The sequence below is a fragment of the Macaca fascicularis genome, chromosome 3, assembly GCF_037993035.2.
Source record: "Macaca fascicularis isolate 582-1 chromosome 3, T2T-MFA8v1.1".
NCBI classification, from domain to species: Eukaryota; Metazoa; Chordata; class Mammalia; order Primates; family Cercopithecidae; genus Macaca; species Macaca fascicularis.
The window spans coordinates 52,602,501-52,618,303 of NC_088377.1; the positions used below are offsets into that span (position 1 = coordinate 52,602,501).

A 15,803-nucleotide genomic window follows, 5' to 3' on the forward strand; every position below is an offset into this window, starting at 1 on the left:
GGAATGTGAGCTCCATGAGTTCAAGGAACTTTGTCTTGATTTACGTCTGCCACTTGGAAACATACTTTGAACACAGTAGGTACTCAGTAAATATTTGTGGGCTGAATGAATGACTGTAAAGCTCTTAGAAACATGGGCTAGTCTGACTGGGAGCCATGGTGCATGCCTGTCATCCCAACACTTTGGGAGGCCAAGGCAGCAGATCGCCTGAGCTCAGGAGTTCGTGACCAACCTGGGCAACATGGTGAAACCCTGTGTCTACTAAAAATACAAAAATTAGCCGGGCGTGGTGGTGCCCACCTGTAGTCCCAGCTACTCGGGAGGCTGAGGCATTAGAATCGCTTGAACCTGGGAGGCAGATGTTGCAGTGAGCCGAGATTGTGTCATTGTACTCCTGCCTGGGCAACAGAGTGAGACCCTGTCTCAAAAAAAAAAAAAAAAAAAAAGATAAATAAAATAAAATAAAAAAAGGAGAGAGACCCAGGTGCAGTGACTTTCACCTGTAATCCCAGCACTTTGGGAGGCTAAGGCAGGATAATTGCTTGAGCCCAGGAGTTTGAGACCAGCCTGGGCAATATAGCAAGACCCTGACTCTAAAAAAAAAAAAATTAGGGCAGGCATGGTGGCTCATGCCTGTAATTTTAAAACACTTTTGGAGGCCGAGGTGGGCAGATCACCTGAGGTTGAGAGTTCAAGAACAGCCTGGCCAACATGGCAAAACCCCATCTCTACTAAAAATACAGAAATTAGCCAGGTGTGGTGGTCCGTGCCTGTAATCTCAGTTACTCAGGAGGCCGAGGCATGAGTATCGCTTTAACCTGGAGGCGGAGGTAGTAGTGAGCTGAGATCTTGCCCCTTGTGGGCGGAGGATTACCTAGGTGCCAAGGCAAGAGACTGAAGGCACAAACTGTTTCAGTATAATAAAGAAAATAGTTAGAATAAGAATAGTCATAATACAAATTAGATATAGAGATGATCATGGACAATTATCAATCATTATTATAAACATCATTAATCATTAGCTTTTAATATTACTCTTTATTGAATTACTAATATAACCTAGGGATAAACGGTGGGTATAGGGTCAGGTGCTGAAGGGACATTGTGAGAAGTGACCTAGAAGGCAAGACGTGAGCCTTCTGTCACGCCCACATAAGGGTTGCTTGAGGGCTCCTTGGTCAAGCGGTAATGCCAGTGTCTGGGAAGATACCCATTACTTAGCAGACCGGGAAAGGGAGTCTCCTTTCCTTGGAGGAGTCAGGGAACACTCTGCTCCACCAGCTTCTTGTGGGAGGCTGGATATTATCCAGGCCTGCCCGCAGTCATCCGGAGGCCTAAACCCCACCCTATGGCGCTGTGCTTCAATGGTCACGTTCCTCGTCCTCTTTCATGTTCCTCCTGTACTCCTGGTTCCTCTTTGAAGTCTGTAGTAGATAGCGGTAGAAGGAATCGTGAAAGTCTTCAAGTCTTTGATCTTTCTTATAAGCGCATAGAAGAAAACGCTGACGTAGGCTGCCTTCTCTCTCTCTGCTTCGGCTACCTAAGAGGGAAGGGCCCCCTGTCCTGTGATCATGTGACTTGCTTCACCTTGTCAATCACTTAGAAGATTCACCCTCCTTACCCTGCCCCCCTTGTCTTGTATGCAGTAAATATCAGCGCTCCCAGCCGTTCGGGGCCACTACCGGTCTCCGCGTTTTCATGGTAGTGGTCCCCTGGGCCCAGCTGTTTTCTCTTTATCTCTTTGTCTTGTGTCTTTATTTCTTACAATCTCTCGTCTTTGCACATGGGGAGAACACCTGCTAAGCCCCGTAGGGCTGGACCCTACACCACTGAACCCCAGCCTGGGTGACAGAGTAAGATTCTGTCTCAAAAAAAAAAAAAAAGAAAAGAAAATGAACTGGGTATGGTGGCGAGTGCCTGTAGTCCCAGCTACTCAGGAGGCTGAGGTGGGAGGATGGCTTGAGTCCAGGAGATTGAGGCTGCAGTTAGCCATGATTACACCACTGCACTCCAGCCTGGGAAACAGAGTGAGACCCTGTTTAAAAAATATATATATATATAAAAAATATATATATTTTATATATATAATATATATAATATATATGTAGTATGTATATGGAAAGGTTAAAAAAAGACAAGGATGAAACTTGTGCTTTTAAAGCGGAATTTAAAATAAACTATTTTCCCCCAGTTTATGTAGACAGATAAAGAAATAAACAGACATAAATATGTTTATGTGTGTGTATAAATGTGTGCCCACAGAGTGGACCCTGGTATAGAATGACCCTAATTGCATTGAATGTGCCTACCACGGAGATCCTGGTTTCTAAATACTATTCCTCCTAAAAAAGAAACCAAGTATTCTTGAAGAAATGGCAAATTCAGCGCCACGACAGGGAGAAACAAGATGAGCCTGAAATATCTTGTTGAGCCAGAAAGAAAGGAAGTGATTAAAGAATGACGGGGTTTGTCAAGATGACAAGAGGTCAGCAAGGGGCATCCACTGATCAAATCTGGGACAATTTGAGCATCAAAATAAATGACAGGAAAAAGCCAGTCATGGTGGCTCATGACTGTAGTCCCAGCTACTTGGGATGCTGAGAAGGGAGGATCGCTTGAGCCTGGGAGGTCGAGGCTGCTGTGAGCTATGATTGCGCCACTACACTCCAGCCTGGGTGACGGAGTGAGACCCTGTCTCAAAAAGAAGAAAAAAAAAAAAAAGGCATGGTTTGGTCTTGCTTTTTCTGTTTTTTTGTTTTCTTTTGTTTTGTTTTGAGCTGGAGTCTGTTTGTCGCCCAGGCTGGAGTGCAGTGGCGCAATCTCGGCTTATTGCAACCTCCGCCTCCTGGGGTTCAAGCGATTCTCCTGCCTCGGCCTCTTGAGTAGCTGGGATTACAGGCGCCTGCCACCATGCCCAACTAATTTTTTGTAGTTTTTTTTTTTTTTTTTTTTTTGAGACAGAATCTCACTCTATTGCCCAGCCTTGAGTGCAGTGGTGGCGCCATCTCGGCTCACTGCAACCTCCGCCTCTCGGGTTCAAGTGATTCTCCTGCCTCAGGCACTCAGGCACCCGAGTAGCTGGAGTTACAGTTGTGTGCCACCATGCTTGGCTACTTTTTAAAATTTGTAGTAGAGATGGGGTTTTACCGTGTTGGCCAGGCTGGTCTCGAACTCCTGGCCTCAAGTGATCTGCCCATCTCAGTCTCCCAAAGTGCTGGGATTACAGGCGTGAGCCACCGTGCCTGGCCAATTTTTTCGTATTTTTAGTAGAGACAGGGTTTCACTATGTTGGCCAGGCTCGTCTCGAACTCCTGACCTCGTCATCTGCCCGCCTCGGCCTCCCAAAGTGTTGGGATTACAGGCGTGAACCACCGCACCCAGCCAAAAAAAGCATCTTAATGAAGTGACGGACATCTTAATGAAGTGATGGCTCCAACGGACTTTTGGCTACAGTGAGAACATAGCATCAGTTTTGTGGTATTTCTGTCCAAAATGTGTCAGTCATGGTGGTCTCATTGTCAGGAAGAAGTGGACAAACCGAAATGGAAGGACAGTCTACAAAATCACTTCCCTGTAATCTCCTAAAATATCAAGGTCATGAAACTCAAAGGCTGCAAATTGTTCTAGATTGAGGAAGAATAAAGACGTGACAACTAGGTACAGGGTTTCACAACTTACCAGTTTTTTGTTTGTTTGTTTTTGTTTTTTTCTGAGACGGAGTCTCGCTCTGTCACTCAGTCTCGCTGTGTCACCCAGACTGGAGTGCAGTACAATCTTGGCTTACTGCAACCTCCACCTCCCGGGTTCAAGTGATTCTCCTGCCTCAGCCTACCGAATAGCTGGGATTACAGACGCGCACCATCACGCCCAGCTAATTTTTGTATTTTTAGTAGAGACAAGGTTTCACCATGTTGGCCAGGCTGGTCTTGAACTCCTGACCTCGTGATCTGCCCACTGTGGCCTCTCAAAGTGCTGGGATTACAGGTTTGAGCCACAGCGCCTGGCCAGTTTGTGGTGTGTTTTTTTTTTTTTTTTTTTTTTTTCCCACCTTAAAGGTTAAAATTTTTTGGACATTGGAGAGCAGTTTTAAATTTGTTTTCGTTGTTGTTTTTGTTTTGAGACAAGAGTCTTGCTCTGTCGCCCAGGCTGGAGTGCAGTGGCTGGATCTCAGCTCACTGCAAGCTCCGTCTCCTGGGTTTACACCATTCTCCTGCCTCAGCCTCCTGAGTAGCCGGGACTACAGGCACCCGCCACCTCGCCCGGCTAGTGTTTTTGTATTTTTTTAGTAGAGACGGGGTTTCACTGTGTTAGCCAGGATGGTCTTGATCTCCTGACCTCGTGATCTGCCCGTCTCAGCCTCCCAAAGTGCTGGGATTACAGGCTTGAGCCACCGCGCCCAGCCTGGTGCACCTCTCTTTAGGCAACTTGCTAGTCCCCTGCTCCTGGGAGGTCACCAAATTGGTGGTGAACTTAGTGCAAGTATAGTTACCTGCACTACAGGCATACTGCACTACAACCCGGAACTCCTGGGCTCCAGTGATCCTCCTGCTTCAGCCTCCCGAGTAGCTGGGACTACAGCCACCGCACCCAATGACATTTACTGGTTGGAGCTGGGTTGAGGAACTAATCCCTAATATGTAACTTTGCTGAAAAGTCCTTTGCTGAAATGGAGATTTCTTTTTACACATTTATTTTATTTTATTTTTTTTTTATTTTTTTTTTTTTGAGACGGAGTCTCACGCTGTTGCCCAGGCTGGAGTGCAGTGGCACGATCTCGGCTCACTGCAAGCTCCGCCTCCCGGGTTCCCGCCATTCTCCTGCCTCAGCCTCCTGAGTAGCTGGGACTACAGGCGCCCGCCACCGTGCCCGGCTAATTTTTGTATTTTTTTTAGTAGAGACGGGGTTTCACTGTGGTCTCGATCTCCTGACCTTGTGATCCACCCGCCTCGGCCTCCCAAAGTGCTGGGATTACAGGCTTGAGCCACCGCGCCCGGCCTACACATTTATTAATATGTTGTTGGTATACTCTGGGTACTTGTGGAGGTGGTGGTCACCTCAAGGTTGGTGGGGGGTACTGAGACCCCTGAGGGCACAGCAGACCTACCCATGCTCTTGGATCAGAATGCTGGGAATATTAGAGGTAGTATTCAAGCATGTTAGGAGGGCCAGGTGCGTTGGGAGGCTGACACTGGAAGTTAGGAGTTCAAGACCAGCCTGGGCACCATAGAGAGACCCCATGTCTACAAAACATTTTAAAAACAATTGCTGGGCATGGTGGTGAATGCCTATAGTACCAGCTACTCGGAAGACTGAGGAGGGAGGATCCGTTGAGCCCAGGAGTTTGAGGCTGCAGTGAGCTATGACTGTGCCACTGCACTCCAGCCTGGGTGACACACTGAGTCTAAGAACAAAAAATGTGGACTGGGCATGTGGGTCACGCTTGTAATCCCAGCACTTTGGGAGTTTGAGGCAGGCAGATCACATGAGGTCAGGAGTTTGAGATCAGCCTGGCCAACATGGCAAAACCCCATCTCTCCTAAAAAAAAAAAATCAAAATTATCTGGGTGTGGTGGCAGGCACCTGTAGTCCCAGCTACTTGGGAGACTGAGGCAGAAGAATTGTTTGAACTGGGAGGTGGAGGTTACAACCAGCTCAGATTTCACCACCGCACTCCAGCCTGGGTGACAGAGTGAAAGTCCATCTCAACAACAACAACAACAACAAAAAATGTGGCTGGGCGCGGTGGCTCACTGCCTGGGTGACAGAGCAAGACTCTTGTCTCAAAAGGTCAATCAATCAATCAATCAATCAAATCTGAGGAGGAATCTGCCAGGAATACACTTTTTTCCTTCTGTTTTTCTGCAGGGGTAAAGGTTATATTTATATGTGTGGATGAAGCCATTCAAGGTACAAAGCTAACCCTTCAGGATGGGGGCTGAGGTACCTTATGTCTCTCAGCTTTGGAGACATGATGCCTTCTTCCCTCCTCTCCTTCCCACTCTCTCTGTATGAGACAAGGTCTTGCTCTGTTGCCTAGGCTGGAGTGCAGTGGTGTGATCCTATGGCTCACTGTGGCCTTGAACTGGGCTCAATAGATCCTCCTGCCTCGGCCTCCCTGAGTGCTGGGATGCCAGGCATGAGCCGCCGTGCCTGGCTCTGCCCCTCCTTTCACAAGGATAGAGCACCCTCTTGTGGTGAAGGGAGGAAGAGGGCTGAGTGTGCTCTGGGCCTGGCAGAAGGTTTCTAGGGTGCAGCAGGGCCTCCTCCTCGGCCTGATGGGGGTGGGGCCTGCCAGGGAGTGCCTTGCTGGGAAGGGAGGGCAAAGGGCCATGTCTTTCGCTTGCCCCACCCGACTGCCAAGAGTCCCAGTCACCAGGCCACCCTGAGTCCCGGCCCTTGAGGGTGTTCTGAACACAGCTGCCTCGTCCTTCCCTGATGACTGGGTGAGAATTCTTTGCTCCTTGGGGGTCCAAATACCCTGCCCACACTGCTTGCACTGAGGCAGGCAGTGGCCACAGCAGCCACCTCCTTTTCCTTTCCATAGGACCACAAGACTGGGGCAGAAGCAGGGGCAGGTACACAGCACCTCAGCCCCCTCCCCACCTGACAGCAGCATCAAAGCCGAGGCCAAGGTGGGAAGGCCCAGAGTGGGACACCTCTTCCAGACAAGCCTTGGTCGCCGCCTCCTCCTCTGTCACCCCGCGACACAGCCCAGAGTACCAGGCGGCTGGAGCACTGGGGGACACCAGGACAGAACCTTCCCTGGACCAAGTCCTCCAGGAGCGGGATGAAGCCATTGCCAAGTAAGGGGAAGCTGCTTTTGGGGGCCAGGAGGGGATTTGGGGCTCCCCTGCAGGGCCTTGTCCTGCTAATGGAGGAGCGGGGGGCTAGTCAGGCATTCTGGAAAGAAAGCCACACAAGCAGCCGCCCTGTCACTGAGGCCGGGGCTGTGGCCACACTTGTCCACCCCCAGGACCCCATAACCAGACCCACAGGGTCCGAGCCTCAGCTACTCTCTTTGCCACCCACAGGAAGCAGGCAGTGGAGGCAGAGCTGCAGAGGTGCGAAGCCAGGCTACGCACCATGGAGGCCCAGCTGCTGGAGGTCCTGGAGGAGAAACTGAGGCTGAGGCGGGAGCTGGAGGCCTGGGAGGTAGGCGGAATGCCGTCAGGGCCTGGGAGGTGTGGGGAAGAGGGCACAGGCTCAGCCTTGAACCTGCTCTCCTGTCCACAGGAGGACGTGCAGCAGCTGGTATGGCAGCAGGTCCAGCATCAGCTGCAGAGAGAGACTGAGGGTACTCGGGGACACCACATGGACCCTGGAGCTGCCAGGACCCCCCGGTCCAGATTCTTCCTGGGTCGGGGACATTGGTGGTGACACAGACCTCAGCCCAGGACTTGGAGAGTAATGTCTTTATTCATTAAAGCCTGAGGTCTGACCACTCCTGTAAAACCTCGTGCCCACTCAGTGCCTGTCTGAGTCCTTCTGTGCCCAAATGTGGAGCAGGCTGCAGGGACTGGAAGCCTGGGTTTTGTGCCTCCTGTTTGTTTTGTTTTGTCTTTTTTGAGACAGAGTCTTGCTCTGTTGCCCAGGCTGGAGTGCAGTGGTGTGATCTCGGCTCACTGCAACCTCCGCCTCCTGGGTTCAAGTGATTCTCCTGCCTCAGCCTCCTGAGTAGCTGGGATTACAGGCGTGCACCACCACGTCAGGCTAATTTTTGTACTTTTAGTAGAGATGGGGTTTCACCATGTTGGCCAGGCTACTCTCGAACTCCTGGTGTCAAGTGATCCTCCCACCTCAGCCTCCCAAAGTGCTGGAATTACAGGCATGAGCCACTGTGCCCAGCCCCCTTCTTGCCAGCAACTCTTAGACCAAGAAGCCTCGGATGGCATCTATGAAGTCCTGTGGGCGTTCAGCGTGGATCCAGTGGCCAGCGTTCGGCACCGTCTGTATCTGGGCCCGAGGGAACAGCCGTATAATCTCAGGGTGGTGGCTGGGACTGTGCATTGCAGTGATGGCCATCGAAAATGGGTGAAAGTGGGATAAGGAGGAGTGAAAGAGACAAGTGTAAGCAGAGTGGGGAGAAACGGAGAGAGCTGCATAAGTCCACATGCCCAGTGGTATTTCTGGCCTCTCAGCCACCCACCTTCCACACCCAAGGCCTTCCCTGGTAGGGTCCCCAGGCTAGGGCCTGGGCGAGTAAAGCATGCCCCTCCCACTACCCAAGCTGGCTTACTGCACGAATTGGGAGTTTCCACCGAGGAGAAAGAGTGTTGGTCCGAGGTAGGACTCCTGCCTCTGTGGGAAAGTCAAGAGCTTGTCTAGGTGCTGGGCCAGGGCATCCAAGTTCAACCTCCACGCGAGACGCCCGTCTACCTCTACCAGGTTGGTGAGCAGGTACTGCCGTACGGCCAGGTTCTGTGGAAGTGCAGCAGTTGGGGGGGTTCCTTGTGCGGACTGGGGGTACCACTCTTCCCTTGACAGGTCCCGGTCTACAATAGCATCCGGGGGGCTTGGGTGTATCACCTGGACGACAGAACTGAGCTGTTCATCTGCCAGTTTCCGGGCATGGGAGCGGGGCAGCCCATCTGGGATGTTGACGGTCCTCATGGCTGCCACATAGGCAGGAAAGTGGGAGGAACCTGTGCCTTCCACTGGGCTGATATCTACAGCAATCAGACGTTCCACCAGCTCTGGCTGTGGGAGAGAACAGAATTGGGACCAGTCTTAGGCAGACACAGTGAGTCTCAGGCACGGCTCCTGGAGCCTGAATGTGGTCATCCAAGGATCATTTGAGTCCCAGGTTGCCTGCGGGGCACTCAGGGTATATACTGAATGGGAGGAGGCCCCAGACAGGGGTGGCTCACCCTCTGTAGTGCCAGCAGCATGGCTGTCCTCCCTCCCATGCTGTGGCCAACGACGACACAGGGCACCAGGTCCAGCTGGGGCAGGAGGTCCTGCAGGTCCTGGCTCATGATCTCGTAGCTCATGTCTGGGCTGTGGGGGCTGTTACCGTGGTTACGAGCATCCACCGTCAGCACCTGGGGAGTGGGGTGAGACAGAACTGCGCTGGTATCCCCATTCTAGGGTAGACAGCCAAAGGCCTTGTAGGGACAGCAGGTCAAGGGTGTGGAGAGCCTGGGGATACACCCTGCAGAGGGGAAGGGCCCAGATGGTGGGAGGGCCCAGTTTCCAGACCTAGAAGGCCCAGATGAAGAACCTGGGGCCACTCTGCCAGAGAAGAGCAGGCCCCAGGGTTGTGACCACGTCTCTGAAGGGCTGGCCAGGCTGGGGGGTAATCCCGGAGAATGCCAGGAACGAGACTCCAGGAATTTCCAACAGTAGGAGCACAGAAGAACGGGCTGCCATAAGAGGTGGTGAGCTCCAGGTCATCCCTAGGAAACAAGCAGGCCCCTTCATGGAAAGGGTGCAGGCGCCTAGTCATTGGCCAGCGCCGATTGAGATCTACAACATGAATTAATGAAGATGGCAACGTGAGGGAACAAACGGGGTTGCCGTTCAGGGTCCATACTCAGCGTGAGGAGCGGGACCCCGAGAAGCGGGACGCCCCAGCCCCGCCTCCTCCCAGGCCCCGCCCACTCGGAAGCGCACCCTACGTCCTGTCTGCTGGGCGAACGCCTTGGCGATGGAGTTGAAGTTAGTTTTGCAGCCGAAGAGCCCGTGCAGAAAAATGACGGCCGGGAGGGCTGCCTCCCCGTCCAGAAGGCTGTAGGAAAGCGGAAGCGGCCTGGCAGGGGAAGGATCCGCGTTAGGGTCTGAACCGGTGGAGGCGGGGAAAGGGGTAGGGGAAAGGGCTTTGGGGGAGAGGCCTGGGAGGCGACGGGGAGGATATGGGGCCGTCGGGGCCCGGCAGGAAAAGGAGGACAGGGCGCCTCCCGCCCGGTGCCCCTGACTGACCTCGGCTCGGCCTCTCCTCGGCCGCCGCTGCTGCTGGGTGCGACAGGCACCCTCGCGAAGCTAGGACTGTGCGGGCCGAGCCCCTCAAGGGGGAGCCTCCAGGCTCGGGTACAGCGGAGCATGCTTGCAAGCACGTTGTCCGGCTCGCACCTCGCAAGGTACGGCCTACCCACGCTCCTTCTTCCGCTCTCGCTCGGAGCCCCGCCCAGTTCCGTCTTGAGCCCCGCCCAGTTCCGACTTGAGCCACGCCCTCTCCCCGCCCCCATCGCGGATTCTCCGCCCTCGGTCACGTTTCCTTACGTAATCCCCGAGAACGGTCCGGCCCCGCCTCCATCCCGGCCCCTTACGCCATTACGTAATCCCCGCAGGCCTTGCGCCGGTCGCCCTGAGCGCCGCACCTGGCCACGCCCTAGGCAGGGCCACCCAAGGCGTTTGCCCCGCCCCTCGCGAAGCCCCGCCCAGCATAGAATCCGCGCGGGGAGTCGGGACCCTACCGCCCTAAGGTCTGGGAATTCGGTCTGCGCCGCTCTGCGCGTGCTCGGTTCTGTGCTGCAGCTTGGGCCTCGGTTCCCGCCCCGCACCTGTCGTCGCTCACTGACCTGGGTGGCTGCCATCGTTTCTGTGCCGCCGGCGGGGGCGAGTGGCGCCCGTGTGGCTCTGGGCGGCGGAGCGCCAGTGTGGTGGCGCCGTGCTCCACTGCTGGGGGCCCGGGCAGGCTGGGCGGAGCACAGGCACCCATCCATTCTGGAGTCGTCGATCTAGAAGGAGCTCGGGGGCACTCTAGAGCTCTCCCCCAAGCCCCTCTGTCCCCTTTACATTTGGGGGAGCCTCTCCCACTCTGATCCCGCCTGCTTTTCCGCCCGTACTCTCCGTTCTCATACTCCCCTATCGGGCACCCTGCCTTTCAAGGTCTTCTCCATACCCCACCTCCTCCTGCTGGGGTGCTGTCTGTCTTCCAGATAGCCAGTTGCCCGAGTCCTATACTTTTTTTTTGGTGGGGGGTCTTACCCTCGCCCAGGCCGGAGTGCAGTGACACGACCGTAGCTCACTGCAGCCTCGACCTCCTGGGCTCAAACGATCCTCCCGCCTTTTCCTCCCGAGAATCTGGGACTACAGGCGCAGACTAATTTTAACTTTTTTTTTTCTTTCTTTCAGAATCATGGTTAAAAATTTTTTTTTAGGCCGGGCGTGGTGGCTCACGCCTGTAATCCCAGCACTTTGGGAGGCTGAGGCGGGTGGATCACCTGAGGCCAGGAGTTCAAGACCACCCTGGCCAACATGGCGAAACCCCGTCTCTACTAAAAATACATAAATTAGCTGGGCATGGTGGCAGGTGCCTGTAATCTCAGCTACTCGGGAGGCTGTGGCAGGAGAATCGCTTGAACTCAGGAGGCGGAGGTTGCAGTGGGCTGAAATTGCGCCACTGCACGCCAGCCTCGGGAATGGAGACAGACTCCGTTTCAAAAAAAAAAAAAAATTGCCAGGCCTGGTGGCACGGCCCTGTAAGTTCCAGCTACTTGGGAGGGTAAGGCAGGAGAATCCTGTGAACTTGGGAGATGGAGGTTGCAGTGAGCCAAGATCTTGCCACTGCATTCCAGCTTCTGTAACAGAGCGAGACTCCATCTCAAAAAAAAAATTTTTTTTTTAAATAGAACCAGGGTCTTGGCTATGTTGCCCAGGCTGGTCTCGAACTCTTGAGCTCAAAGTGCTGAGATTACAGGCATGAGCCACCACACCTGGCCCAACAAAATTTTTTTTAGAGAAGGGTCTTGCTACCTTGCTCAAGCTGGTCTCCAGCTCCTGGCCTCAAGCAACCCTCCCATCTCAGGTATATGGCTTTTATTTTATTTTTTCTGAGACAGGGTTTCACTGCGTCACCCCAGGCTGGAGTACAGTGGCACAATCATGGCTCACTGCAACCTCTTCCTCCCGGGCCCAAGCAATCTTCCTGCCTCAGCCTCCCGAATATCTTGGGACCACAGATGTGTACCATCATGTCTGGCTAATTTTTTTCTGTTTTGTAGAGATAGGGTCTTGCTATGTTCTAGGCATAGCAAGGGGACAGTTTCAGGCTGGTCTGGAACTCCTTGACTCAAGTGATCCTCCCGCCTCAGCCCCCTGAGCAGATGGAACTACAGGTGTGCGCCACCATGCCTGGCCTCGGCTATAAGCTTTTTTGTTTTTGTTTTTTTGTTTGTTTGTTTGTTTGTTTTTTTGAGATGGAGTCTCGCTCTGTCGCCCAGGCTGGAGTGTAGTGGCCAGATCTCGGCTCACTACAAGCTCCGCCTCCCGGGTTCAGGCCATTCTCCTGCCTCAGCCTCCTGAGTAGCTGGGACTACAGGCGCCCGCCACCACGCCCAGCTAATTTTTTTGTATTTTTAGTAGAGACGGGGTTTCATCGTGTTAGCCAGGATGGTCTCGATCTCCTGACCTCGTGATCCACCCGTCTCGGCCTCCCAGCTGGGATTACAGGCTTGAGCCACTGCACCTGGCCAGCTATAGGCCTTTTAAGGCCTTGTATAACTGCTGCCTCCTCAAGCCTTCCCAGATTTTCTGAGTTAAAACTAATCTCTTTGATCGAACGTTCTCGAAGCATTTCTCAGAGGCTACTGTGTAGTATTATAGAGGCGGCCCTCCCTGTGTGCGTCCACAGCAGGAGCCATGTCTTGTTCATCTGGTGCAAAGTAGTGATAGTCATCGAGAGCTTCAGGGCGCTGGGAAATGCTTATGTGAAAGTTCTGCAGGTGGCTGGGTTAGTGGCTCTCCTGGAGATGACACCTGGGCCAGCTAGTCTTATACTGGCCCCTCCCCCACCTCCTTAGGGCGGTCCAGGACCCACAGGATGAGTCCTAACTCTTTTTTAAATAATTAATTAATTTATTATTATTATTATTTGAGACGGAGTTTCGCTCTTGTTGCCCAGGCTGGAGTGCGGTGGTGTGATCTCGGCTCACTGCAACCTCCACCTCCTGGGTTCAAGTGATTCTCCTGCCTCAGCCTCCCAAGTAGCTAGGATTACAGGCATGCGCCACTATGCCCGGCTAATTTTGTATTTTTAGTAGAGACTGAGTTTCTCCACGTTGGTCAGGCTGGTCTCAAACTCCCGACCTCAGGTGATCCACCCACCTCAGCCTCCCAAAGTGCTGGGATTACAGGCATGAGCCACTGCGCCCGGCCATTACTTTTTTTTTTGAGACAGGGTCTGGCTCTGTCGCCCAGGCTGGAATCCGGCTCACTGCAACCTCCACCTTCCGGGTTCAAGCAATTCTCATGCCTCAGCCTCCTGAGTAGCTGGGACTACAGGCGTGTACCACCACACCCGGCTGATTTTTACTGGTTTTCGTAGAGATGGGGTTTCACCATGTTGGCCGAGCTGAGGATGTGTCCTAACTCTGTAAAGCTCCATCTCCTGCCTAATGGGACTCTTAGGTGTTTGGTTCTAATCTGAGGAGGGCTGAGGTCACCGGGGACTCTAAGCACACCAGGTGGTGCGATCATTTGTTTCTCGCATAGTAATTAGGGGAGTGATGAGGACATCTGAGCCCTGGATGGGGGCTGGTCCCAGGCCTGGGAGGGGTCCTTGGAGGGTGTTTGTCTAGAGTTGGTGGATGAGGGGCATGAGGGTTGAAGATTCAGAACAATAGTATTTCAAAGGTGCTTTTTGTTTGTTTGTTTGTTTTGAGACAGAGTCTCTCTCTGTTGCCCAGGCTGGAGTGTAGTGGGACAATCTCAGCGCACTGCAACCTCCACCGGGTTCAAGCGATTCTCTTTCTCAGCCTCCCAAGTAGCTGGGATTGCATGTGTGCACCACCACGCCCAGCTAATTTTTGTATTTTTAGCAGAGACTGGGTTTCACCGTGTTGGGCAGGCTGGTCTTGAACTCCTGACCTCAGGTGATCCTCCCGCCTCGACCTCCCAAAGTGCTGGGATTACAGGAGTGAGCCGCTGTGCCTGGCCTCAGAGGTGCTTTCAAACTGCTCCCTGCCACACACCCCACAATCCACAAGGTCATCTCAGCCTGGCGCAAGAGCCCCATATCTAGGGGCTGAAGCAGCCTTGAGATATTTACTCAGAGTCCGGGGCCCCAGCCCTGATCAGGTGGCTGGTGAAGGCAAGCAGAAAAACCAGTTGGTTTGATGTTTCTACTTGAACGTTCCAGAGAAAGAGGTGGGCTTAGGGGAGGCGTCGTTGCTACCTGGCCAGGAAGCTTGCTGTCGGTTGGCGAAGGCCTCCTTCTAGGGGAGGCCAGAGGGGAGGCCTTCCGGAGCCCCTGACCTGCGGAGGTGAAGGTGGGAGGTGAAATGGACTATTGCTCTTTGGAGGTCGAGTCTACACCGCCCCATACATGTTCCCAGCCTTCCTGTGAAGTGGGAGGGTGCCGTCCTTATTTTGCTGATGAGGAAAGAGAGGCTTGGATGGCGAAGTAACCCAGCTCCAAGTCACTCAGCCAGGGCACGGCCCGGATTCTTTCCTTCACTGACTCCTAACTCAGTGCTCCGTGTATTTCGTCACCACCCTTCAGGCTGTGGGGACCAAGGGCCGAAGGGGTGCGGCCTGAGGTGGCCGGGACACTGCACCTAGGTGGCGGTGGCATTGAATGGGTTAAGGAGGGGAGGTGGCGGGTGTCCCTTAACTGCACCTGGCCCAGTATCGGTCACGTGGCCAGGGTTTCACCTGCCCCGCTGAGCAGGGACAATCGGGCTGCTTGTTTTGTGGCCGGTCGCCATGGTGACAGCAGCGTGCCAGAGGAGGTCATGGGGCAAATTCCTGCTGGCCGGGCCAGGTGGGGCAGGAGTGTCAGCTGTGCTGGCACCAGTTGGGGTTTCCCGGAAGACCCCTGGAGCTTTCCTGTGGGGCTGTCCCCAGTGGGCTCCTATGTGACTCCCCTCAAAACCTCCTCCCATCTCAACCCCCACATCAGCCCAGCTTCTCTCCTCCCAGATTTTGAACCTAAGTCGATGTGTTAAGCAGCCGGGATTTTCATATACATTATCTTGTTTAATCTGCACAGCAACCTTTCCCACGTGGGAATGGTAATCCCTGAGGGTCTGTTGCCGGGTGCGCCTCCCCTACGACTCACCCAACACTTTGAGAACACCGGCTCCTTCCTGCCTTGCTTCAACAAGCCCAGATCCATCAGAGCCTCTCACTGCGCACCAAGCACCTTCGTAGACACAGCCGTGAACAAAACAACAAATCAATCAATCTCACAACAAAGGATTGTGTCTGAGTATTTATTTTCTTCGGAGCAGGTTAGGTTGGCCCCAGCCATCCAGAGAAGGTGGGGACGGCACAGGATCAGGCCAGGGCTCTGGTGTCCAGAACATCTCCACGAGCTCTCTCTGCCACCTCCCTGCCTCACCCGCACCTGCCCCCCACCAAGCCTTCCCACAGATTGTCCACAGATTCCCACCAGCCCCACAGATTCTCATACTTCCAGTCAATCCTCCTTCTGCTCCCTAACCTCCAACAGGCCCTGCTGACAGTAACAGTTGGCAGTTTCTGTTTTTTTTTTTGAGATGGAGTCTCGCTCTGTCGCCCAGGCTGGAGTGCAATGGCGCGATCCTGGCTCACTGCAACCTCCACCTCCCGGGTTCAAGCGATTCTCCTGCCTTAGCCTTCAGAGGAGCTAGGATTACCGGCACACACCACCACGCCCGGCTAATTTTTGTATTTTTAGTAGAGATAGGGTTTCACCATGTTGGGCAGACTGGTGTCAAACTCCTGACCTCAGATGACCTGTCCACCTCGTCCTTCCAAAGTGTTGGGATTACAGGCATGAGCCATCGTGCCCTGCTGGTTGTCAACTATTTTTTTCTGCCTCCTGACTCTGTGGAAGACCCAGTGTCTCCCAGGAACAGTCTCATCACACATACAAATTCTTT

General features: G+C 53.6%; 1 protein-coding gene and 2 long non-coding RNA genes across 6 annotated transcripts; 2 read left to right on the forward strand and 1 right to left on the reverse strand.

Annotated features, from left to right (window-relative positions):
* The first annotated feature begins 6,384 nt into the window (after window positions 1–6,384).
* LOC135970109 (uncharacterized) lies at window positions 6,385–8,163 on the forward strand. 2 transcript variants are annotated; one of them, XR_012432317.1, is made up of 4 exons: window positions 6,385–6,443; window positions 6,545–6,803; window positions 7,032–7,152; window positions 7,234–8,163. It is a non-coding gene; the product is annotated as an uncharacterized lncRNA (long non-coding RNA). The 2 variants fall into 2 exon arrangements; XR_010585555.2 differs by having other exon boundaries at window positions 6,385–6,803.
* ABHD11 (abhydrolase domain containing 11) lies at window positions 7,398–10,121 on the reverse strand. Of its 3 annotated transcripts, none has more exons than XM_045389691.3 (6): window positions 9,919–10,121; window positions 9,613–9,748; window positions 8,868–9,041; window positions 8,527–8,697; window positions 8,237–8,298; window positions 7,398–7,999 (listed from the first exon to the last, which is right to left on the reverse strand). In XM_045389691.3, exons 1-6 carry the CDS (start codon window positions 10,038–10,040, stop codon window positions 7,867–7,869), a joined length of 798 nt encoding a protein of 265 aa, XP_045245626.1. In that variant the 5' UTR covers window positions 10,041–10,121; the 3' UTR covers window positions 7,398–7,866. The 3 variants fall into 3 exon arrangements, with proteins under 3 accessions (XP_045245626.1, XP_005549452.2, XP_073890832.1); XM_005549395.4 differs by having other exon boundaries at window positions 8,237–8,418; XM_074034731.1 differs by lacking the exon at window positions 9,613–9,748 and having other exon boundaries at window positions 8,237–8,418.
* Window positions 9,599–15,135, forward strand: LOC135970110 (uncharacterized). The gene is made up of 2 exons (XR_010585556.1): window positions 9,599–9,802; window positions 14,930–15,135. It is a non-coding gene; the product is annotated as an uncharacterized lncRNA (long non-coding RNA).
* Window positions 15,136–15,803: the final 668 nt, after the last annotated feature.

Excerpts from the sequence above, each read along its gene's own strand:
- ABHD11 (XM_005549395.4), bottom strand. The coding sequence starts at position 10,040 with ATGCTCCGCTGTACCCGAGCCTGGAGGCTCCCCCTTGAGGGGCTCGGC. Across the intron at positions 9,042-9,612 it reads CCCAGCAGACAGGACGTAGG|GTGCTGACGGTGGATGCTCG; the intron begins GTGCGCTTCCGA and ends CCCACTCCCCAG. Across the intron at positions 8,000-8,236 it reads GGAAACTCCCAATTCGTGCA|TCCCAGCCACCACCCTGAGA; the intron begins GTAAGCCAGCTT and ends TGCAATGCACAG.